The 25059-nt window shown below is 50.2% G+C and overlaps 2 protein-coding genes across 2 annotated transcripts in view; one reads left to right on the plus strand and one right to left on the minus strand.

The window, feature by feature from the left end:
- RNF126 (ring finger protein 126) overlaps positions 1–25059 on the minus strand; it is a 395779-nt gene that overhangs the window by 197800 nt on the left and 172920 nt on the right. The window lies entirely within an intron of this gene.
- On the plus strand, positions 571–12717 carry CDC34 (cell division cycle 34, ubiquitin conjugating enzyme). The gene is made up of 5 exons (XM_032782724.2): positions 571–893; positions 7066–7152; positions 8368–8465; positions 8976–9110; positions 11647–12717. Exons 1-5 carry the CDS (start codon positions 717–719, stop codon positions 11855–11857), a joined length of 708 nt encoding a protein of 235 aa, XP_032638615.1. The 5' UTR covers positions 571–716; the 3' UTR covers positions 11858–12717.

The raw sequence follows: 25059 nt of genomic DNA on the forward strand, positions 1-25059 counted from the left end.
TAAACTTGCAGTCTTGTTTCTGTGGAGCATGTGATGTACGTAATATTATCCAGTTAAAAGCCCAACACACCCCAATGCCAGATTATACTAGGAAATACACTGTGATTCTTTCCTAGAACACGTGCAGTGCTAATGTGTTTTGCCAAGCTGCTCAGCACTGTTGCGTTCTCAGCAATTCCAATTGCTTCAGTGTTTCCTGTTTACGCGTCAGCTGTACCCTACTTTCCGGTTGAAACAGAACCCCAGCCCAATCCCATCTCAGAGCCTGACCCTCTAAATCCCCCCCAGTCCCCCCTGCTCCTGCCCCCATCCTGTTCTTGCTCTAATTCCCTATCCTTGCCCCCCTCCCGGGCCCAACCCTAGTGGCCTCTCTCCACCCCCCCCCAGGGGGCGGTATCCCCTCTACCCCCGCCCTCCGTGAAGTCACAAATCCCCGCCTCCCTCGCAAAAGCTGCTGGGAGCTGGAGTCCCTCAGCGTCCGGCCCCGCCCCCACGCCCAGGGCCTGAGCCTCCCATAGGTTGACGCGAGCGCGGTGGGCGGGGTCGCTTCCCCCCACCCCACTCGGTGAACTACAGGTCCCGTCGTGCCTCGCGCGCGCGAGAGGCTCCGTTCGACCGCAGCGAGAGGAAGCGGTTCGCGAGGCGCCATCCCGCTCGCCCGGCCGCCGCGCTCAGGCGAGTCCCCGGCTTCTCCGCGGCCTACCTCGGTTGTCGGCATGGCCCGGCCGCTGGTGCCCAGCTCGCAGAAGGCGCTGCTGCTGGAGCTGAAGGGGCTGCAGGAGGAGCCCGTGGAGGGGTTCCGGGTCACGCTGGTGGACGAGGGCGACCTGTACAACTGGGAGGTGGCGATCTTCGGGCCCCCCAACACCCACTACGAGGGCGGGTACTTCAAGGTGAGGGGGCGCCTGGCCTGGAGTGGGGTCCCGCGGCGAGGGGCTTGGCCTGGGGGGGCCGGGGGATCTTGCCCAGGGGGACTGGGGGGGGGCCTGTGGACGCGGCGCTGGGCTTCGGGGGCCCGTTGGGGGGGTGACCCGCGGGGAGGGGCTTTGCCTGTGGAGGGGTGTCCAGTGGGGATTGCGGGGTCGGGGGGGACTCGACCAGTGGGAATTCGGGGGTCCCGTGGCGGGGGTCCCGTGGCGAGGCGGTTGGAGGGCATTGCCCAGGGGGATCTGGGTGGGGGGGATCGTCCCGTGGGGCTGGAGCGGGCCGTGGAGAATAGCCCCGGTGGGCAGGGGCTAGGAAGGTTCCTGTTTTCTGCCCCTTAGCGGAGTGACATCAAAGGATGTCAGAGAAGCTTGAGGGGCTTTTCTAATGAGAGCGATGCTGGAGGCGAGGTGTGTCAGCTTCCTTTGGGTGGGGTATTGGGGTGGCTGTTCGTAGGGGAGCTCTCCCTTCAAGGCGAGGGACTTGCCCTGGGAGCTGGAGGGGGTTGAGGGATCCAGTTTGGCTGGGGATTCCTTTTCCTGGTAATTTCTCCCCTGGGAGGGGGCTTAATTCCCAGTAGTTTTGGGGACCTGCTCCCCACCTGGTCCATGGGTAGAGGAGAGGCCATTAGAGGAAACCCTTTTTGTATCCTTTAGGAGCTGCTTCCCCTCTGCCTGGCGTTTGGAGGGCTGCTGCTGTCCTGTGCGGGGGGAGGTGGGGGTGAGGGTCTCTTAGCGTTGTCACAGCCCCTCATACTCTACTCCAAGATGGAGACAAAGGACTCAGGCCCTGCGTAGAGTAGTTCAGGCCTAGTGAGCTGTTCCTTGGTGATAGAGTGTAGGTCTTTCTGGGGAAGGGGGTGGGGGTATTGTTTTAACGAAGGCTCTGGAGATATGGTAGGGGGTGTCTGTGTGTGTATGTTGGGTGACATATAGAGGAGGTGTGTATGTAAATATTGAGTCTGTGCAATCCGGGAAGTTGCTCAGTCTCCTTCCTTCCCCTTCTTCTCAATGCTGGGAATGACTGAGTGGAAATGAGCCCAGGGAGTGAGTCAGCTGGGCCCAAGAACCTGAGAGATGCCTCTTCCCTGTGCCTGGGCAGGCAGATCTGCCACTGCAATACCCGGTTTGCCATCTAAACTATAGATGAGTCTCCTGCCTGACCCCATCTTTCAGGCTAGGCTGGGAGTTGTCTGTGCCTAACTGGGCTCTCTGTGAGGCTCTGATAGCTCCCCTTGGAATCCTTGAATTCTTACACATACCCCCTCAACAGCTCTTGCCTTCCCCTTTATACCTGTCTTCTTAGCCAGTACATTGATCCATGGACAATAGACTGGGCTCCCTGCATGGGGGGGTAGGGAGGGGGCGGACTTCTCCTTGAACTTGTCAGCGTGCGCAGTTCATAGCAAAGCACTGTTGTTTTCAAGATTCCTTTCTTGGGAACTCTCTGCCTCTGGAAGGTTTTGTTTTGATCCACAACAAAGGGGATTATTCCGAGAACTTCTGCTGTTTCTGACCAGAGCTCACTGCATGGCCTTGTCCGTGTGAGAGGGGGAGACGGAGGAACTTGAACAATATGAAGCTATGCAAAAAATCTTGTTTCTAAGTCCCAGCTCCTTATTTTCACCCCTCTTTCTGTGTCCCGGAGAACAGGACAGTCAAACAAAGGACTGATTGAAGGCAAGATGGTAACATATTTAAAGAGACAGTAGACCCAGTAATAATCCCCCTTCCTCCTCACAGTTGGGCAGAGTTCTTTGACCCAAGACCTAACTTGTAACTGAGGATTGAGTTTAGCAGGGAAAAGTGATGGGGAGTGGAGGAGGAAGCCATTTCAACTGTGGATCAAATTCAGGCCCATTTGGGTGAGGGTGGGACAGCGAAGGCTGTCTGAATCCAGTGTGACAAAGCAGATGTCTCCGCATTTTACACCAATCTATTAATGGCTGTTTCCCAATGGCCCAGTAAGGCAGCATCCTGTGTTGTTCAGGTTGTAATTACAAAAGCGTCCTAAACCTTGTCTGTGATTACCTTCCTGAATGAGGCCTGTGTCGGGATGGTGGGTCTGGGACCACAGAGGTGAGGTGAGAATATGCTGTCCAACGAAGCAGGATTATTTTACTGAGCCAGAAGCATTTTTAGTTGGCACTGTTCCTGAACAGGCTTTACCTTTCAACTCCCACGTACAGCATCCCAGGGACTCTGCTGTAAAGCACTTCAGAAATTTACAATACCTTTTAAACCTTAATCTTGCCATATCATCTGTCAGTGGTTGTGCTGTCCTTTCTGCAAGCTGAATGCTCAGTTGCTGTGTGCAGCCTACTGCTGACACTCCTCTACCTGTCTCTGGAAATCCCCACAGGGATGGTGCATCACCCCTAGGCTACACAGTGACATCACTGAAGCGGCGCATCTTTTTATATGGCTCTAATGTACATGGGAAGTCTGTGTGCCAGCAGACTGGAGTCCTGGCTCTACAGGGAAGGGTACAGCACTTGGCAGGGATGTGGCTGGCTTCCCACACACCACCCAGCATGTGATTTCATCTCTGACTCAGAAGACTGAGTGAAAGTCTGTCTCCATGGCCCACTTTAATCCTTGGCTTCCCTGTTGCTACTGCCTGCAAGAGGACCCCATTGTGATGGCTCAGTTTGCCAGAGAGCTGGACTGATGTGCAAAATTCATAGGGATTTATTTTTAGCATCTAAAGTATGCACCCCTTCCAGTTTTCGCTTGGTCTTTCTCAACGGGGACCAGCTATTCTTAGGGATTAAATCAACTTGCATTAATCACAAAGCTCCAATTCCCCACAAGAGCTGAAGATCTGCAAGTTGCATACAGACAGCTAAACCAGACTGGAGGAAGGTACTATTCCCATTCTGCAGATCAGGGGACTGAGGCACAGAAGTTGAGCAAGTTGCGTAAAGTCACATAGGAAGTCTGACAGTTAATGCTTAACCTCAGCTCTTCTAACTGCAGCTTTGACCAATAGACCGAACAGATTTCTGGGTCTCAAAACCAGCTGCAGTGTTAGGTGGTGGTTTTGTGCAGACATGCTCTGGCTGCTCACTTGGCTTCAGTGCTTTGAGCTATTTTTGTCTGAGCACTACCACAGTGGGAGTAAGGCTGTTTTCTTAGTTTCATGTTAATAAATTGGACTGGGAGCAGGAGCCTTCGTTTCAGAATGTCCTCGGAGATTGAGCTGAGTGTGCTCAGGTGGAAAGCAGTGTCTGAGACCAGCATCGTGATTACATATCGACTGTCTCTCTGCAATTCTCTTTTTGGGGAATGGGGGAAGGGGGAGATGGCAAGTGCAAGGAACATGGAATGACAATCTGTACCCACTAACAAAGCCCACCCCCTCCCCCCCAGCTGCTTTCCCCCTTCCTTTCTCCCTATTAGAGGAATGTTAATGGGCCACTTCACTATGAGTGGTCCCTTGGAATGTGTTAACTTAGGCTAAACTATCTGTTCCATCTTTTATTTAGCTGGGACAGTCTGCGCAAGTTTCCCAGACCTGAAGCAAAGCTCTGTTGAAGCTCAAAGCTTCTCTCTCTTACAACAGAAGTTGGTCCAATAAAAGATATCGCCTGGTCTCTCTAATATCCTGGGACTGACACAGCAGCACTACAGGACCAGCATGTCTGTCCCAGGATGGGCCAATATTCATGGGATTGGATCAGGCTAAGATCTTATTTCATGGCAGCTCCTAACCTGTCTGGCTCCTTGGCTTCTGCATTGATCCTCCAAGGCTGCTGCTGAGTAAACTGCTGATCCTTTTCAACAAAGCTCACCTCCACATAACACTGTCAGCTCTTTCCTTTATGCTGTTACTGGCATTTGGGAAGGAATGTGGCTGGAGACCATGACTGGGATCAGGATTTCTCAGTTATATGCCTGACTCTCACAGCCCCCTAACTTGGCAAGTTATTTAACCTGTCAGTGCCTTGATTGTTCCATCTGTAAAATGGTGAAACTTACCTGCTTGACATGAGGCTTAATCTTTGTAAAGAGCTTTTAAGGTCCTGATGTGAAATTGCTCTAAAAGAGCAAAATGCTTGATTGAGGAATGTTTCTTGAAGTTCTGTAAAGGGTAAACAAAACTCTTGTAGCTATAGCGTTTGAAAGTTTTAGACAGAGTCTAGGTTTATGGCAGGAGTAGGCAACCTGTGGCACCTGTGTCAAAGGCACCACCTGAGCTAATTTTCAGTGGCACTCTCACTGCCAGGGTCCTGGCCACTGGTCCGGGGGGCTCTGCATTTTAATTTAATTTTAAATGAAGCTTCTTAAAACATTTTAAAAACCTTGTTTACTTTACATACAACAATAGTTTAGTTATATATTATAGACTTATGGAAAGAGACCTTCTAAAAACATTAAAATGTATTACTGGCACACAAAACCTTAAATTAGAGTGAATAAATGAAGACTTGGCACAGCACTTCTGAAAGGTTACTGACCCCTGGGCTATGGTGTTCCTTTAAATGTTATCCAGTCCTGACTAGATCTGTGTCCAAAACAACTTATTAAACCCAGACTGCTGTATTCCTGTCAACTAAGAAAAAGCCCTGCTTGTTTTTGTTATCCTGGCTCTGCTGACCTCTTGTTTGTTTGTCTCGAGTGCTGATCAGGTTTCACTTCAGAGTGTGGAACAGGAGGACCCAGAGCTGCAAATTCTCATCCAAACTTCAACAAGGTTTTTGAGGGGCTGCCTTGATCTAGGATGGTGGAGTCCATCTTTCTAGATAAAGGGGAGAGGCTCTATTTCCTGTCTCTAAAGGAATTAACCCCAAAGAACTTGTTAGGCAGAAAGCCTGAAGTTCTTGCCTTAAGAACTATTATTATATCACAGGAACAAAGTTTGCCACACTCTGTCTCTCCGGTAAACATAGTGACTGCCAGCAAACCTGACCTAATTACCAGGTTGCGTGGCTGTCTGAAGATGCCCCTCCATAGATCTGAGGAGAAAAGAATTTGATCCACAGGCAGTGCCGTAATGCCTGTATGGCAAGAGTACTGTCCGGAGGGTAATTTTCTGGTACCATCTTGGTATTTCCTCCTGTTGCCACAAGAGTCTTGTGGTTTGATTTGTTTTCTCCCATACCTGGCTTGCCTCTTGAGCAGTGACTCATCCCTCACCTGGGAGGAAACAATACACGTTGGAGGGAATCATCTGCGCTGGGGAATTGGTAGAGACCTGGTACTCTGCTGGGTCTCCTGAACGGGGGAGGCTTGGTGATGGAATGGGGAATACAAAGAAGCAGATTTGATAAGAAGGTGAGACTGCCATGATCTCTTGAACGTCCCCTCCAAAAAGTGCCATAAATCCACCCTGGGGGGGTCTCCCTGTCCACCGCTCTGAATCTTTGCCAAAGCTCAGACCACCAGTGTTTTTGTCAGTGTCTTCCTGGAAGCCTGACACTGTAGCGATGCCTCTTTCATCAGCCAGTATTGCTGACTAGCAAGGCAGTCCCCTTCCTAGGGGATGGGATTACATGGCTTCCACCCAGCAATGCAAAGCTGTTCCACTAGAGCTGCAGGGCTTGACCTCCACTTCTCCAAGGGGAGGGATTTCAGGGGGCTCACTCCCGAGACAGTTGAAAGTGCCTAAAATCCTTCTGAGCAGGTTTATATCTGACCTTCCATAGCACTGTCTACCTAGATCTGAAAGTGCTTATTGTGAGCAGTGGTCATATCCTTCCAATTACACACCCCATTTCCAAGGAAGCTATCATCCTCACTTCACAGGTAGGGAAAGAGGCACAGGGTTAGTGACTTGCTCCAGGTCCCAGTCTATGACTCTGCTGTGAATAGTAGTCTTATTTTCTGTACCTGTGCTCTAACCACTCAGCAGTAGTAAAGAGAAGCTGAGAGCTTTGGACTTAGCTACTGCATGGGAAGTGGTACTGGTGCTCCCTCTGGATGAAGCTTGATGGTCACTTCTTGTTGGAGGAGCAGGGGAAGGGGTCTGTCTCCTGTCCGTGTGCGACGTGCCAGTAGGGACGTATGTGGGCTGCATTGCCTGCACAACTCATCTGGTTTTGTATACAGTCTTGCCTGGGGCTCCACAGCTCCCCTCGAAGCATCAGCAAGGCCATGACACCCCACCGCTGCCACTAATGAACTCTTTGTTTCTTCACAGGCTCGTCTCAGGTTTCCTATTGATTATCCCTATTCGCCCCCTGCCTTTAGGTTCCTGACCAAAATGTGGCACCCTAACATCTATGAGGTACGTCACTCGGACTGTCTTCTCATCTGCCCCCAGGACAGATTGGGTTTCTAGTCAATTGCTGCAGTAGCACCAAGCCCTCTGGATCACACTGCTGTGTTGACCTCGGTGTCGAACACCAGCTTGTATTGACATGTCCTGTAGTGGAGGAGGGTTTTAAGCAAATACATTGGGGTTCTCCTGAAAGTGTCTTGTACCTTTTTTCAGTTTGTGTTGGAAACACAGCAGCCAGCCCAGGCTTGTCCTGGGCTCAGACAGTTCATCTCCTTTCTTGGAATCCATTCCAGAACCAATCTGTCTGTCCAGTGTTGCAGTCTTCCATGTTTACTGTATTTGCCCACAGCACCTGGCTGGAATGTGGTCATGCCCTGTAAGATCCATGGGGAGATACTGAGCGAGCAAGCAACTTGCAGGACTCTCAGTGTGTACCTGCTGTGGCTGGCTGCAGAAAGTATTTCGGGTACTCAGTGCTCTGTGTGTACTTGCGCTTCATTCAGAGCACTGGGGGATACGGCCCATGCAGCAGGGAGGGCTTCTCTCCAAGTGTCCCAGGACAGAGATCAGTGCTTTGTGCAAATGACTCATCATTCCGAAGTCACTGACTGCCATCCATTACCTGTCCTGTAGTGACTATGGCAATCTCTAGTACTCTTTAGGGCTGGCAGGTGGGTAGTGGGTGTGATTTAGATCAGTGCTCTTCACTGCAGTGGTGATTGGAGTGAACTTCTCCCTAAAGAGACTCTCCAGGGCATCAAATCTGTAGTGGCTCAGCCCATAGGCACATCTCAGTACAGTTCAGCTTGAGAAGGTTCTTTGCTGGATCTGTCATGGCAAGACACTTCACTCCCTGCTCTTTGAGGCCTTTCAGGCTAATTGAAATCTGCCTGAGCTGCTGGCTTAGGGGAGGCCAAGAGAGCCTTGAGGTCCTGTCCTGGGACTTGCTCTCCAAGATGTGGCTGAAGATAGGACAGCTAAACTGATCCTGTCTCTTCTCTGGGCGTTGGCGACAGTGACTGGCTGTTTGTTCCGAGTTACTTGTAAGCCACTTGGTGGCATTTTCCTCAGATCTGCCCTGGAAGCAAAAGAGGGGGAGGGGGAGAGCGAGCAAACAGGGCACAGACACAATAAATCAACCACCTTGTAGAGTGGTTTGGAGTGCCCGGGGTTGGGACATCAGTGCCTGTGTAATCAGACTCTCTCTCTGTGTGCTTTCAGACTGGCGATGTCTGTATTTCAATTCTCCACCCTCCAGTGGATGACCCGCAGAGCGGGGAGCTGCCTTCCGAGCGATGGAACCCTACCCAGAATGTACGGTAAGGCCTCGAGGAGGGAGGGGAGGAACGCACTGGATGCAAGATGCTTAGCAGATCTGATGCAGAGGGTGGAGGAGGTGCCCGAAGGAAACAGCTGGGAAAAGCCTTTCTAATCCAAGAGGTTGCAGGAAATACCTGGATTTATTTTCTTTTGAAATTCAAAGGCAAATCAGTTTCTTGGAGGCTGGATGTCAGCACTGTTGAAAGGCAGTGTAAGCTGGCAAAGGAATTCAGGTCTTTCATGCGCCAAGACCAGCTTGCCTTCTGGTTGGCATTCAGTTTCTCCTTCAGCTTAAGAAGGTCATGGCGTCTGACCTGCTTGTGGGAGTTAGGATGTGGTCACTGTTGTGACATGCAGTGTAAGTGGATGCTGCTCTTGCAAACTGGCCAGGTTCTATTAAACTCCTCACCATGAGAAGATGCTGTGATTTCCAGTCCCTCTCAGTTCTGGGTGGTGCAGGTTGGCCGATTGCCTGTCTTGGCTCTTACCACTCGTTAACTGGTTTTCAGGACTATCCTTCTGAGTGTGATCTCGCTGCTCAACGAGCCCAACACCTTCTCACCCGCAAATGTGGATGCCTCTGTGATGTACAGGAAGTGGAAGGACACCAAAGGGAAGGATCGGGAGTACACAGACATCATCAGGTGCATGGCAAGCTGAACTCTGGCCTCTCAGAACTTGCATTTAAACAAGAGGGGAGGAGCTTCTTGTTTAGACTACCTTGCTTGGGAGTGTTTATCTAAATGGTCCCTTATAGACTTAGGGATGAACGCCTATGAGGTGACTGAATGCAGGACGTATTCTAGTTCCACTGTTGCTGTAGTCCTGTCCTCCCCAGTTGGTTAACATCGTGAAAGCTCACTGCTACCAGGAAGGTTGGGGACTATAAGACGTGGATTTCTGCAGAGAACAAAGCATGCAGAGGTCTCAATGCAGATCCTACTCTATGGCAGAGGGCCTGGGCTGGGTGTGATGTGCGGGTCTAGAGGGGAAAACTCTGCTATGTTTGTCTGCAAACCTGGGTTCTAGGACCTGCTCTGCCCCTTGGACTTAGTGTGGGGCCTGGAGCGAGTCTCTTACCCTTCCCTGTACCTCAGATTAAAATGGGAGGGGCGTTGTGAGGCATAAATGTTTAACGGAATTGGCCTCTGAAAGGTGCTAGGGAAGCAACAATTCATGGCTCAAAACCTGGAGGTTGTTGTGGCTGGAATAGTAACGGAAAGATTTCCACCTTAGTCACACGCTATAGTGGCTGGGCTGGACTGTTTTTGTTGTGGCATTACATGAAGATGTGGATCAGGGTTCTGTGCAGACACACAGGCCATGCTCTGAAGAGCTCACACTATGGGATTTGTATCGCATGGTACAGATTGGTAATGACACTACCTCATCCATTTACATATATCAAATGAGTCTGTTCTCGGTGGATAGACGTCCCTCACACTGTTCCCTTTGCTGGCCATCGGAACATTCTGGGGTGCAGGCCAGACCAGGGAGGGTTTGTCACCACTTGCCCTGTAACCTCCGATGCCTTAAAATGCTCTGCTGCTGTTTCCCCCTTGTCTGGATGCTCCCAGCCAGTGTACAAGCTCGCACTGAGTCTCTGTGTGATAAGCAGCCCTTGATCAGTAACTTTGACTCCAGCAGTCTGCTTCTTACCCCCACAGCCACAGTCTCATCCCCACCAGCCTTGGTTACTACTAAGCAAGTGACCCCAAAATTCCCTGAGTCCTAAATTCCCCCAAAACCATCTGCCTTGAAATGTCCAACCCTTTCCTGGACCGCTCAGAAGTAATATGGTTCGTTTGCTCTTTCAAAGAGACAGTACCCGGCAGTTTGCCAGGTTAACAATCCCTTCAGTTCAAATTCAGCACTAGGTTGGTTTAGATTAAAATAAAACCAGGTCACTAACAGGACATGGGTTAAATGATGCCAAGTAAAAGAAGTGACGGTAGAGATGGTTACAAGCAAATAAAAAAGAAAAACGCTTTCTAGTGACTGAGACTTAACAAATCAGTCTTAGTTCAGGACGGAGGGTCTTCCACAGGTGCTGGTTTCCCTTGTCTTCCTCGGTGGAAGGTCTTTGCCTAAGCAGGTTTCTCACTTAGTTTCAGTTCCCAGAGAGTTCATCCCCCTTGGTTGAAGGACCCACTTTATCAGCTTGCAAGAGCTTTGGGCTGACCCCTTGTGTCTGTCCAGTGATTGATGGCAAAATGGCTTCTTCTCTCCTTATGTTTTCTCAAACTCACTGCTTGGTCGCCAGACACAAGATGACCTCATGTCAGACTTCCCATCCCTCTGCTGATTTGTATGTAAATTAAGCTCCTGTTTTTTTCATCACACCTTGCTTAATTTCATTAGAGACAGGTACATAGCTGGCTTCCCTCCTGTCGGCAGTGGAGGAAGGGAGAATCTGTTTCTCCCTGCGTTTTGGTCAGATTTTAAGGCATGATATCACTGAGTATCGATATTTCCTCATACTGTGTTGCTTCATAGATGTCACAATGATCTTAATAGCCAGTGTCATTAGCGTTCATAAAAGCCGTTGCAGTAATATTGTATACAAATGTGTATCAAGTATTATAAATCAGTTGATTCGGTTACTTATCATGTGAGATTCAGCCCTCTCTAGGTTGGTGGCTTTACCTTTTATGTAAATGTGCCTTTATTGTCTCAGCCTGACAAACACATGTTCCTTTATCTAAGGCAGATTGAGCTGATAGTATTGCTTGCCAAACATAATTCTAGCATATATTCATGACTCTTTGTATGAACCGTGAACATACATCATGCAAGAATATTAATGATCAGTGAGCTGCTCGTTTTCCAATGATATCTTCTTACCAGACACAGTTTAGATGCAGATTATGACAACAATGTGTTAGGCATAGTGAGTATTTCAGGCCTGACAAGAGCTACTGACACAGAATAGTGAATGACCAGTGGCCTCAGGCATGAGATGGATGTGGCAGAGTAGACCCTGGAGACAAACCTGCCTTTTTATCCCTAGAGGTGTGGGCATGCATCAGTGCCCATTGACAGGCCAGAACGAGAGACATATGTCCAGCTCTGTGGAAGACTTCAGCCTTCAGGACTGGCACCTCTCCTGGCCTTCAGACCTTGATTGAATAACTGCTCCGTGTCTCTGCCCTGTTCTCATCTGCTCCTTGCCCCTTTCAGGAAGCAAGTCCTGGGAACCAAGGTGGATGCTGAACGGGATGGCGTGAAGGTCCCCACGACGTTGGCAGAGTACTGTGTGAAGACCAAGACTCCAGCCCCGGATGAAGGCTCAGACCTTTTCTACGACGACTACTACGAGGATGATGAGATGGAGGAGGAGGCAGACAGTTGCTATGGCGATGAGGATGATTCTGGCAACGAGGAATCCTGACGCCCTTCTGGCAATCGCAAAACTTATCATAAACTATTGAATTTTACCTCAACTAGGACACACAAACTGGCTTGAATTTAGGATCTGTCAGCCCTGAAATTAACTCTCTACCTCACAGGGAGACTGTTCTGCTGTAAAGGAAAAACCACAACTGTCTTTGTAAAAACCCTGTTTTATAAACTTCCCTGAGGGTGGGGGGTGAATACATGTAGCATTTACAAATCCACCTTGAGCTGGGAACCTAGCAAGCCTGGTTACACTAAGGAGACAGTGACAGACAACCTGGCAAATCATGTGTGGCGCTTGGGGATCTGTCTCTTTGTCTTTAATCCTGCACAGGAGAAATAGTTTCTGGGGAGTTGCAGCGTTGGTGAAAGGTTCCGTGCAGGAGGTGGAGGGGTGGGGGGAATGTGTGCGCTTATGACTAGTTCACTGCAGTCTATGAACTGATCATAATGGTAACTGGTCCCTCCCCAACACTTTGTTTTTTAAAGTTTCAGCTTTTTCATCCTGGTGTGGCTCTGCAGAACCAGGCCAGGCCATCAGAGGGCAGCATGCTCAAAAGGCTGCCCAGCCAGCAATTGAGCCATAGGCCCTAGAGAGTAAGTTAGCTACTTTCTGCCACTGTACATGAGAGCCTGTCTTTCGCAATTGCCTGGCTTTGGGCAGTGGAGCCTAGCGTGACGCTAGCAGGGATGGGGAGAAGTGAAGAGTGTTCCTGGGCAGAACATCAGGGCTGCACTGACAAGCCTGGGGTGGGGGGGAGTTTTTAGTTCTTAGCTGGGTGGTGGTGCGGGGGTTAATTTTCAATCTTTTGGCTTCTGTTTTTTGCAAAGTATTTAATAAAGTACTTTCAGGGACTAGCCGTGTGGCATGTGACCACTAGGGAGTGTTGCCTCAGCATGGTGTAGTGCTCTGCCTCTGAGGGTTGGAGACTTGCCTGTGGGATTGAATATTTATCTCAAGTCTTCCAAGGCTACAACAGCAATTGGGGGGGGACTGCAGGGAGGAAAAAGATCTCTGCGGTACATGGTACAAGCCACCCTGAGTGAACTGGAAAAGGGTCTAACAAAGTGAGGCCACTAAATAACATCTGCTCCATGTGTTGGGGGTGACAAGTGGGAGCCATTGAATAGGTTCCTGCTGTCTGTTATGACTACATACTAGCTCTGTGAACACACAAGTGCTAAACTGTATCCCACACCACGGCCCCCTTTGAGGGCCAAGGATTGTGTAGCCAGGGACTTTGTCATCCCCGCAGCAGGATCTGGTCTGCCAGGCACTCAGGCTGGGATGTTGCAGTCTCTGACTGTCTACACTACAGAACTTCAGCCTCTCTCTTAGGTAGGGTGACCAGATAGCAACCCTGAAAAAAATGGAACAGGGAGTGGGAGAGTAATAGGTGCCTATATAAGAAGTAGTCCCCCAAAACAGAACTGTTCTTATAAAAATGGGACATCTGGTCACTCTACTCTTAGGGACTTACCTGGCGCCCAACACTGGTATCTGAGCACCTCAGAATCTTTAACATTCCTCCTCACATCTTCCCTGTGAGGCAGGGCAGTGTGACTGTCCCCATTTTACAGATGGGGAAACTGAGGCCCAGAAGGGCCAAGTGACTCACCCACGGTCACCGGGCAGAGCAGGGAGTTGAAGCTGGGTCTCCCAAGTCCTCATCTAGTGCCCTAACAGCTGAGCCATTCTTCCTCGTCCCCATTTCAATCTCTCCTTCATTTCACTTCCCCACTTTCTCTTCCCTCTTCTGGGACCCCACACCCTACTTAACACAGATCAGCACAAGCCACGGTCTGCAGTCAGTATGATGGGCTTGAGAGGGCAGCCGCTGATGCTTGCAGCGAGGTCTCTGGGTCTTGCTGCTGTCCCTGCCCTGCTGTTCCTCTTTTAACTTCCCATTTTTGGTTTTCAGACCTTTGCTGTGTAGCTTTGGTGCTCTGCCGTGACTTTAATGATGGGTTCTTGGCTGGAAAGCGCAGGGCTGGGAGTTGAGTCACTGGGGTTCGATTACTGACTGCCAAGTTTCTGGGTGACTACACCCACTGCTTCCCTGGGTGTAAACAGGGATCAGAGCTGTTCCAGCATGGGCATGTGAGGGTTATTTGCAAAGCACTGAGTCACTTCTATAGCAGCTTCTCTCAAATGTGTGGTTGTATGATGGGCTTGTGGTGAATACACACCACTTGTCATGTGGCCAATACATCCTACATCATAACTAAGAACCCAGAAATCTTTCCGTACCCATAGTTTTTACCACTTCACTCCTGCTATTAATTTTACATGCAAAGTGCTCTGATGGGCAGCAGGAGGAAACCCAAAGGATATAGTGTGTACACTCTGTCTACACTGTGGAACTTAAAATGGGAGTATTAGGGTTAGGCGCTGTATATATATGTTTGTTCCTACTCAGCCCTGTTTTCTGTATGGCTGGGTCAGATCCGCTGATTGCCGTGACCTAAACAAACTTCACCTTCTGTTAAGAAAGGATCATCCTACCTAGGGGTCCTGCAACAACTTGAACTCAGCTGTGCTTTCCTCAACTTCGCTTGGTCCCAATTCCATGAATGTGTCTGTAGCTGAGTAATTCTAGCCAGCGGGACCGGGCATGTGCAGAAGTATTTGCTGACCAGCCTTAGGTTACAAATTCTTCAGTGCTGGGACTGTCTTCTGCTAGATGCTGAAAACAACTGAGCCCCAAGCTTGATTATGGAGCAAACTGGATTCTATAGTGCCCCTTGAGTCTCTAGCAAAACTGTCTCCTCTGGTCTGAATGCAGCCCCGTCAATGCTGGAGATGACAGGCAGGAAGATTTCAACATCTCTTGGCTCCCAGGCTGAGTTTGCAGCATGAGCAGCTGGAGAAGTGTCTGGATGTGAAATGTAGGTGCTGGAATTGAGAATTAAATGCGAGTCCTGGCCTAACGTTTGTGTTCAAAGTCACGTCTCTGACGGCAGATGCACCAGCCATCCCTTCAACGTGGGGCAGGCGTTCAGAACTCAAACCGTCCTGGGATCCGGTGCTGTCCTGCAGGTGGCAGGCGTTGCCAGTCTGTAGTATCTGAGCTGGTGAGACTCAAGGGTTGGAAGGAAGGTCAGCGTGGGCTGGGAGGCAGTTTCTTCCTCTCGGCCATTATGATCTATCTTGGTGTGTGGTCCGGAGTGCGTTGGCTGAACAAAAGGGTGACACCCCTTGGGGTAACGGCAGTGCTTGTTTTAGTAGTGAGCTGGCTCTAGAAATGCATTATCCCTTAGCGCAAGGGCTGGCAAACTACGGCCTCTGGGCCTCATCTGGCCTGTCAGACCATTTAATCCGGCCCTCAGCTCCTGCCAGGGAGTGGGGTCGGGGTTTGTCCCGCTCCAGTGCTCAGGCTGGGGAGCAGAGTCAGGGGCTTGCCCCGCTCCACGCGGCTCCCAGGAAGCAGCATGACCCCCCTCCAGCTCCTATGTAGTATGCGAAGGTGCGGCCAGGTGGCTCTGCGTGCTGCCCTGCCTGCAGACACCGCCCCCGCAGCTCCTATTGGCTGGGGTTCCTGGCCAATAGGAGCTGCATGGGTGGTGCCTGCGGACTGGGCAGCGCACAAAACCGCCTGGCCATGCCTCGGAATTGGAGTGGGGACATGATCCAGGAGCTGCTTATGGTAAGTACTGCCTGGAGCCTGCACCCCTGAGCCCCCTCCTGCCCTCTGAACTCATTGGTCCCAGTCTGGAGCACCCTCCTGCACCCCAAACTCCTCATCCCTGGCCCCACCCCAGAGCCCGCACCTCCAACTGGAGCCCTCACACCCCTCCCCCATATCCCAACCTCCTGCCCCAGCCCTGAGCCCCCTCCCACCCTCTGAACCCCTTGGTCCCAGCCTGGAGCCCCCTCCTGCACCCCAAACCCCTCAATCCCAGAGCCCTCACTCCCCCCACACCCCAACCCAGAGCCCCCTCCCGCACCCTGAACTCCTCATTTCTAGCCCCACTCCAGCGCCCACACCCCCAACTGGAGCCCTCACCCCCTCCCACACCCATATCCCCAATTTTGTGAGCATTCATGGCCCACCATACAATTTCTATACTCCAATGTGTCCCTCAGGCCAAAAAGTTCCCCCCATCCCCCACCTTAGTGCCTTCCACCTGAGGATCTCCTAACACTTTACAAACCCTAATGAATCCCTCCCAGCCCCACTCCTGGCTGGGACAGTATGTGCTGGTATCCCTCTCTCAGCGGGCTAAGCTAAGGCACAGGGAGGGAAAGTAGCTTGCCCAGGGTATGCGACAAGTCAGTAGCAGTGTCTTGTCTCCCACACTGCCTTCCTCAGTGGGCACTGTTATGGCTCCTGCCTCCTCCTTCCAAGGTATAAAGAAGAACTCAAGGGCATGCAAGTCCTGTCCTGCAGTGTAGAGTTTCATGTCTCTCAACAGGAACAGAAACCTACCCAAGCACAGCCAAAAACTGCACAACATCAGTGCAGAACCTCTCTGCTCCTGGTCCTGTTGCTCGGCTAATCCATCCCCCTTAGCTCTGGCTAATGGGTCCACACTGATTCGTTTTCCTTCCAAGCTTGGTCCAATTGATTTTTGTCGCTAGTGCTCAGGTGTCACGTACCCTGACCCACGTCTGCCTTGAGATGTGTGCAGGCTCTGCCCCGTTGAGCCACCGAACTTGGCCAGGGGGAGGCAGTGGGATCGTTTTAGAAGGCCCAGTACATGCATTCAACAGGCCATGCCACAAAGACCTTACACACTAAACAGAGAAGGCGGGTAAATGTTGGGAGGAAGGCAGAATTATCGCCATTTTCCAAATGGAGAAACTGAGGCACAGTGCGTGCTTTGCCATGGTTCACACAGGGAGGCTCTGGCAGAGCTGGGAATTGGACCTAGGTCTCCTGGCCCTCAGTCCAGTGCCTTAACCACAAAACTGCCACTCTTCCTTTGCAAACTAGATGTCCTAACCGTGTGGTCTGTGTGTGACACAGTGGGGTCCTTAACCAGAAGTCTCTGGAGTTTCCCTTCTCTGGATCCTCTCACTGAAAACTCCTCTCCCCCTGTCCTGGACTCCACCCAATCGGTAACCTGATGCTGGAACTAAAATGCCTCCTCCAAGTTAATCATGGAGAGGGAGAGCCAGCAAGCTGTGGATGATGCTTCCCAGGGAAAACGCAAGCAAACCCATCTATGGCCCTGCACAAAGGGGCCTGTTCATTGTCACTTGCTGCTGCATCAGTGGGGATAGTTCTGGCCTCTTGCCTATTCTGTTAGGTCTGTCCCAACACGTAGCGGCCCTGAGGGGAGGCCAAAGAGGGGTTTGTGGCTGAGAGAGAAATAGAAGGAACAAAGATCAAGGAGATGCTGCCACCCTGGACTCTTCTGGTGTTTTGAGCCAAGAGGGTTGCTGAGGCTGAGTGTTCTACCAGCTCTGGGATAGACAGACTTCCTGGGAACGTGGATGAGGTCCAATCTCAGCTGGGTCAGCTCAGCCCTGCCGGCCTCCCTAGATAAAATGCGTCTCAAGAAGGTTACTGCTTGCTTCTAATATCTTAGTGCCTAGGAGCCCTGGCTCATGGACTACAACCCCACTGTGTCAGGGGCTGCACAGAACAAAAAGAGAGTCCCTGCTCTTAGTTCTTCAGAGAAGATCCTTTAAAAAACACAAGGTCCTGTCTGCTCTGAAGGAGCACCAGACCCTACAGTTCCTCTCATAAGGGTGGGGGATTTGACTAGGACTCGACTCTACAACTGGGTCCTGCATGCCACCCTAGAGGTGGCTGCATTTCAGCATTGTGCTGCATGTGTATTGTTCATGAAGCGCTTTAGAATCATTCCATAGGGACAGACAAACAGTGGCATGTCCTGAGAGCCTTTAGGCTGGAGAGAAATGGATAATACTATTCCCAAATGCTCAAGTGGGATGTTCAGAAAGGCACGCAACAAAAGCATAACGTGTAGGAAATACAAGGGCTTTGAGCAAGCCAGCGTGCTAAAAATAGCAGCAAATAAATGGTAAACTGCAGCACTTGAACAGTTTGGGTGTAAAATGCTTGGAGATCTGCCCATGAAATGCTCTAAAATTGTCTTATTTTTCTCTTCCTTGGTCAGTCTGTCTTAGCCCATCACACGGGCTGTGGATCAAAGCTGGGGTGCCTTTCTCTTCGGAGGTGTCTCTTTCTTGCTTTATTTTTACGGACACTATCTTAGGAATTTTTAAAAACATCTTTCCTGTATCTTTGGAAATATCCGGGTTTCTAGATATATTGCTACTTTTTTCCCTGTCTGTCCATGTCTTGTTCAGACACAGTTCTGCAGACACTGGGTTGCTCACTCCCCTGATTTTACCATGGGTCTCACTAGATGTGTTGTGGGTTTTTTCTTAAAGTTTCAGCTCCTGGAGTCATGTGACTTGGTGAGAATCTTGGCTTTCTTTTTTTCTTTTTTTTTTTTGAAATATGTTTCTAATCGAGCTGGTCAGATTTTTCAGTGGACCATGTTTCTGTTGGCAAAAGCTGATTTGAAGAAATCAAAACATGGTGGGAACATATTGGGACTTTTTTGTGGTTGAAAGTCCTGATAGGAAATGATCAAAGCATTACTTTTGCTGAGCTTGAAATGTTTCATTTAGTCTTCTAATTTAAATATATAAGTCAAAACAAATGTTTTGACCTCAGCTAAATGTTCTGGAATGCTTTGTTTCATGAAAAATTCAGAACTTCTACTCTGGCCCCATGCAGAGTGAAATTATATTGCAAAATCTCAGAATTTCACATGGGATGCAACCTTTTCTTTTTTTTAAAACCAGCTCCAGTGCCTAAGCCTCATGGTAGCAGAGAAAAGCCTGAAGACAGAACCAGAGTATTCTCCAAAGCCTGAAGGCAAAGTAAAAGAACCCAACTTCTATTATTTTTTAAAATCTCAGGATTTTATTGGGGCTTGACTCATGATGGTCACACGTGTGGGACTTGGTGATAGGGCAGATGCTGTGGCTTGCTCCTTTCAAATCCAATGGGTTGCAAGTCAGGAAATGCAACCAGGGAACAGACCAATGCTTCATGTATCCTGCCCCCAACAGGAGTCTGCTTCAGCAGAAAGTCAACGCCTCTCTTCACATAATGCCCCTGGCCATTTGCTCGGTGGGATAAACATGTTGAAAGGGGTGGACACATCCTTCCTGATCCTGCCCTCCGCCTCCGAATCATCTTCATCTGGAAGCATGATCCTAGTGGCTTGAGAAACACTGTGGGTGATGTCAGTTGACCTAAACCCAAGGGATGTCCTTAGCCTTTGAAGTCAACTTACCTGTGGCTTTGACTTGGTTATGCTGCCAGTGCATTGTTCTCTTCCCTGGCTCCCCAGTGCCTCCCCTCTTGTTTAAATATTCTCTCCTGGGCTGACAGACCAAAGCAGCTCGGAGGACCAATGAAAGGGCAGATGGGGGGAAGTAGAGGAATGAGAGGCACTATCTGAGAACCAAGCATCCTTCACTGCAGCTGGAAGCCCCTAGATCCTCTGGCTAACGAGCACATCAGCACACTGGTCTAATTAGCTCCTCTAAGCTTGTTTCCTTCATTCCCCTTCCTTCCAATTACATGGAGTGTTGCAAATTGCTTTCTGTAAACAACTGCATGGGCATTCGGGGAAGGGCTAGAGTTCTCAAGCAGGGCTGGCCATCTCTCCTGGCTGACTCCCGTCCTGTGCGGTCACCGTTCAGGCTGCGCTTGAGCATCATTGGAAAGTTCAGTGTGCTGCCATTCACGGAGGAAACGGCCTAGTGCAGTTAAAGGGCAACGTGCTGATACCTAGAGAAGTGCCCCAGGTGAAAGGACGCAGCGTTTAATGTGGGTGAGAAACTTCGCTCAGGGTCACACCCTTCTCTTAAAACCCTTTACAACGTGCCTGCTGACCTAGGTTCCGTCCATAAAAATTAAAGTTTAACACATGTGTCTGTAAGAGAAACGGCTGGAGGTGGCCTGTGAAGGGGTCAGGCTTGTTGTTAACCTGGGATACAAAGTCCCCAGGCATGAGACTTGTGGGGAGAAAGGAGGATAATCATTAATGGGAGGCCTTGGCTACTGAGGCAAACCAGCCTTCCGCAGAGCCTGTATTCTAACAGTGTTGCCTTTAATCCAGCATGCCTGGTCCTGGTCCTGCACGGGCCACTCCCACTGGCAACATTAGAACCCGCAGGATTTGGACTTCTATATCCAGGAATCTCATCTCTCCCTTCCCCCACCAAAATGCAGCCATTTCTGGGGTGGAACACAGCAGCTCACAGCAAGACCAAACTTATCTTAACAACCGTGTGTTTAAAGACAAGTGTGACTATTCAGAGGGACTGTACAGACAGAGGAAAGATGGAATGAAAAGCAACATGCTAGAGGAGCCATCATGCTGTTTCCATAATTTTTGTTCTGCCTTTTTGGCTGTTCTTTATCCAATTAACATTCAGCATCAATATGGGGAGGGCAGTTCCAGCTGCCAGTGACGAATGGACAAACTGAGAGGCGGTGGAAAATTTTTACATGGGCAAAATGTAACGATCTGAGCTGGAATTTGGTCTGGATGCTAATCTGTAGGGGGCCCTAGGAAGAGAGTAGTGATCTGCAAATACAGACCTGGTCAAAGTGCGGTGACATGGAGCATCATCCCCTATATGTAGCTTTACGTCGGCAGGAGTGGAGGTGCGGGGGGTGGGGAGGGCTGTTTCTACAGCAGCCTCTCACCAGCCAGCCCTGGCACGTGAGGGCCCTGGCTGCTGCAGAGAAGACACTGGTACAGTGGAGGTCATATCTCTCTAAGCTTGTACACAAAGCCCCAGAGAAGCTATGCAGCTGCCCATGTGATTCTGTGGTAACAGGCACTGCTGAGGCAACCCTCAGTAAGAACCCACCCTGGCCTGGCACAAGCAACATACTAGCCGTGGATCACATGGCTTTTTCCTGCAGCAGCCAGCAATTAAAGTGGCCCTGCGTTCCAGACTTCTGTGGACAGGTCTCTCTGAAAGTTGGCATGTGATCTTTACAAACAGAACAAAACACAGTGATAGAGGGATTCCTAGTGTATACAGGATACAGAGGGAATATAGCTGCTCCTAGGCGGTTGCATCTAACTGGCAAGTTGTACAATCCCTGATGCTACTTTGGGGCATCTGAAATGCTTTGTCACTAAGCTGAAGACGTTTGGAATTTTTGCACTGAGTCTCCTGGAGTAGATGAAGTTAGTCTCAGGCAGATTCCATCTCTGGATCTCTCACTGTGTTATGCAGCTGCGTACGCTTTAAGCTGCCCTACCCATGGACTGTCTCGTCTGTCATGTCTTGTACAGCTCCAAGTTCACTGGCAACAATTAATAGTATAAATGCTGTAGTGGATGCTGTTAGTGCGGTTTAGAAAGTGACATGCGTAGGGGCTGGAAATCTTTAACCACACACAAGTCCTTCTGTGTGTCTTTTAATTCAAAGCTGAATTTTTGGGGGGTTGGAACAAAGTGAAAATAGCCAGTGCCTCATTTCAACTGTCCTTGTTCAACTGAAACGAGACGAGGCTGGTCGATTTCGCTGTCCTTCTGAGGTGTTTTCACTCTCTGATTATTGCCAGTTACATAGCACCATGAATGTGCGGGTAGCTTGATAGCAAATGGTTTGCCCAGAAGAATGTACAGTCTCAGATCCCGATCCTGCCAGCTGTTAAACTCGTGAGGGAATTCGTGCCTGAATGAGTCATCCCGTTAAACATTATGGGATAATTCATTCACATGCACAGCTTACATGCTGTCTACATTTGAAATGACACAGCTGTAGCTGCACTGCTATAGCACTTCAGTGTAGACGCTATCTGCGCCAACAGCAGGGGTGCTCCTGTGAGCATAGGTAATCCACCTCGCCACGAGGCAGGAGCAGGGTGAATGGAAAAATTCTTTTTGTCAACTTAGTGCTGTCCACACTGGGCATTAGACTGGTACAGCTGCATCTCTCAGGGGTGTGGACTTTTCACACCCAGACACACAAACGTAGCTACACCGATTTATGATTTCAGGGTGGACCGAGCCTTAAGTGAGTGCAGAATTGGGGCCCAGTCCTGGAAAGGGATGTAGCTGGGTGGATGCTTATGTCCATTTGCAATCCCAATTAAGCTAATGCAGTTGCACTACAGCCTATGTTGGCAAAACTTACGTTGCTCAGGGATGTGAATATTCAATCTCCTTGAGCAACATAAGTTACACTGACACAAGCGTTATATCGGCAGGAGAGCTGCTCCCAGCAGCATAGCTTATGTCGCTCATGGAGGTGGGTTTTTTTATGCGAAGGGGAGAGCGCTCGTCTGTTGGCATAGAGCTGTACTGGGACAGCTGCACTGCTGTATGGATAGACATGGCCTCAGTGAAGACAAGTGCAAAATACTTTGCTTAAGAAGGCAAAATCAGATGCATAACTACAAAATGGGGAATAACAGGCAAAGTGGTAAGACTGCTCTAAAGGATCTGGGAGTTAAAGTGAATCACAAATTGAATATGAGTCAACAATGTGATGCAGTTGCAAAAAAGGGTGGATGTTCTGGGGAGCATTAACAGGAGTCTTGGATGTGAGACGGGAAGTAATTGTTCAGCTTTACTCAACAATGGTGAGGCCTTTGCTGGAGTATAGTGTGCAGCCTTGGCCATCCCACTTCAGGAAAGATGTGGATGAATTGGAGAAGGTCCAGAGGAGAGCAACAAAAATGATCAAAGGTTCAGAAAACCTGACCTGTGAAGACAGGTTAAAAAACGGGGCATGTTTACTCTTGAGAGAAGAAGACCAAGAGGGAATCCGATAACAGTCCAGGGCTGCCTGGGTGGGGCAATTTGCCCCGGGAGCCCCCATGAGAGTTTTTTGAGGCCGCTGGAACGGGGTTCTTCACTCACTCCAGGGGCCCCAGAAAACTCACGCAGGGCCCAGGCCCCCGAAGCTGCTTCTGCTCTGGGTCTTCGGCGGCGGGAGTCCTACTGCTCCGGGACCCACTGCCAAAGTGCCCCGAAGACCCGCGGTGCGGGGTCCTTCCGCCCCAGGACCCGCCACCGATATGCTGGGTCTTCGGTGGCAAGGCCCCAGACACTCTGAATCCTCTGGGCGGCCCTGTAACAGTCTGCAATTATGTTAAGGACTGTTACAAAGAGGACTGAGATCAATTGTTCTCCATGTCCACTGAAGGTAGGACAAGAAGTAATCAGTTTAAGCTGCAGTAAGGGAGCTTTAGGTTAGATATTAGGACAAAACTTTCTAACTACAAGGATAGTTAAGCACTGGAATGGGTTACAAAGAGAGGCTATGGAATTCCCCATCAGAGGAGGTTTTTAAGAACAGCTTAATAAAAACCTGTCAGGGGTTACATATACCTGGGGGGGCTCGACTCGGTGGTCTTTTCCAGCCCCCCATTTCTGTGAATCTGTAATAGCACCTGGTATTATTGCCCTAGGTACTGCCATGGTGCAGAGGATGTTCCAGCTGGTAGGACTTTCTGCACTTCCCTTTGGATGAAAGGCGCTAGGTGTCAAAGCACTTTATGAAGGTGGGCAGTGTTACCCCCTGTAAAAGGTTAGCAGACTCTGGCCCTGTATAGGAATGTACAGGTCTTCTGTTAAATCAGCAAAGCTTGTATGCTAAAAGAGGCAGGGTAAGTGCTGCTGAGTCATAGTGACAAACGTAGCTGCAACCTGGATATAAAGGTGGTGCAGAGGGAGTGCCTCTCTGGTTAGAGGGTGTTCCTGGAGAGATACCCGATCTTGGTTCTTCATGTAGTGCTGGTGTCATTGACAATTCAAACCCTGGGGGTGGAGAGTTTTGATACCAACTTAGAGTCTATGTTGAAGAGTGGGTAGTATGTAGAAGAGGAGGTACAAAAATGAAATGATCAGAGAGTAAGTGGCGGAGTTGAGAACAGAGCCTGGATTTTAAGCCCATGTGCTGTATATGCTGGATAAATGAATCACTGCCCAACAATCCAGGCCATAAGCAGGTTTGGAGCGAAGTTCTGTACTGGGTCTTAGTTTTATTGCAGCCTGAAGCAATTCTTCTAGGTGTAGGAGGTAATGCGTATAGTGAGCTGGAGGAGGAGAGGTAGGACAACTGCAGTTTGCTCTTGTCTGCTCCCAGCTCTGCTGATGACTTACTGTGTGACTTCAGGCAGCTTATTAACTGCTCTGTGCCTCAGTTTCCCTATCTGTAACATAGGGACATGATGCCTCAAAAGCATCACAGAAGGTTTCAGATGCCTTGTTCATTTAATGTGAGCAAAGTGGCATGAAATTGCCATCTGAAGGGGAGACTGTTATCTGCTATGTTGAGTGCCTAAGCCTAATCTTCCCTCTGGCATGATGTTAAAAACCATGGGACAGATTCTGTGCTGTCTCATGTTAGCTGGTCAGCATAGAAGATGCTGTCCAAGAGGAGGAGGGAGTGGTGAACATGACTTTTGGCCACGTTTGTGCTGCTAGGATTCAACTTGCAGCAGGAGCCACTGCAGTCCTTAGTATAAGTTTAGAATAGCTCCTGGTGGTGCTCTAACTCATGGCAGCCTTAGTAGGGCAAGCTATGGGCTTCCTCCCCATCGCCAAAGCACAAAATGTATATCCATGCCACTCCTGCCGGCCTCAGCCGCATCCCGCTCGTGCCCCCTATGCCAAGAGCTGCAAGAACCGGGGAGCACAGAGCTGCTCCTTTGGCAGGGAAACCGTCCCCTGCGTTCGAGGACTGCTCCGCTAGTCCCATGCCTCAGTGGGCTGGGTGAGCCACAGCAAAGCCCAGTCTCTGCTTTCCCCCCCTCTCCCTCTCCCCACATGCTCCCTCTGGGCTCATCCAAGGCAGGGGTGGATGTTGCGCTGCTTGGAGGCCTGTCCCCTTGGGAGCCCTGAGTCAGCCTCATTGCAAAGCATTTTCATCGCACCCTCTCCCTCGTCCCAAGAGGCGCACGTGACTCTCCTCATTCAGCCTCGCCCCGCCCTGCTCCTTGAGGACACGGCCCTGGCGGTCACATGGCCCCTCTCGGATTCCGTCCTTCGCTGTAGTCGAAGGTCAGTGGGCGGAGCGCGCCTGGGCGAGTGGGCGGGGCGTTACCCCCTTCGGCGTTGTGATTGGCCACCGTGGGCGCCGGTGGGGGCGTGGCTGGCTGCCGGGGTGTGAGGTGACTTGGCTCGGCGGCGCGCGCGCGGGGCCGGTGGAGCAGCGAGCGGCGTCGGCGA

Source organism: Chelonoidis abingdonii, chromosome 11 (assembly GCF_003597395.2).
Source record: "Chelonoidis abingdonii isolate Lonesome George chromosome 11, CheloAbing_2.0, whole genome shotgun sequence".
NCBI classification, from domain to species: domain Eukaryota; kingdom Metazoa; phylum Chordata; order Testudines; family Testudinidae; genus Chelonoidis; species Chelonoidis abingdonii.

Bases quoted from the DNA above. Each gene is read 5' to 3' on its own strand.
- CDC34 (XM_032782724.2), top strand. From the start codon at position 717: ATGGCCCGGCCGCTGGTGCCCAGCTCGCAGAAGGCGCTGCTGCTGGAG. The intron at 7,153-8,367 runs GTACGTCACTCG...GTGTGCTTTCAG, and splicing joins GGCACCCTAACATCTATGAG to ACTGGCGATGTCTGTATTTC. The intron at 8,466-8,975 runs GTAAGGCCTCGA...ACTGGTTTTCAG, and splicing joins AACCCTACCCAGAATGTACG to GACTATCCTTCTGAGTGTGA.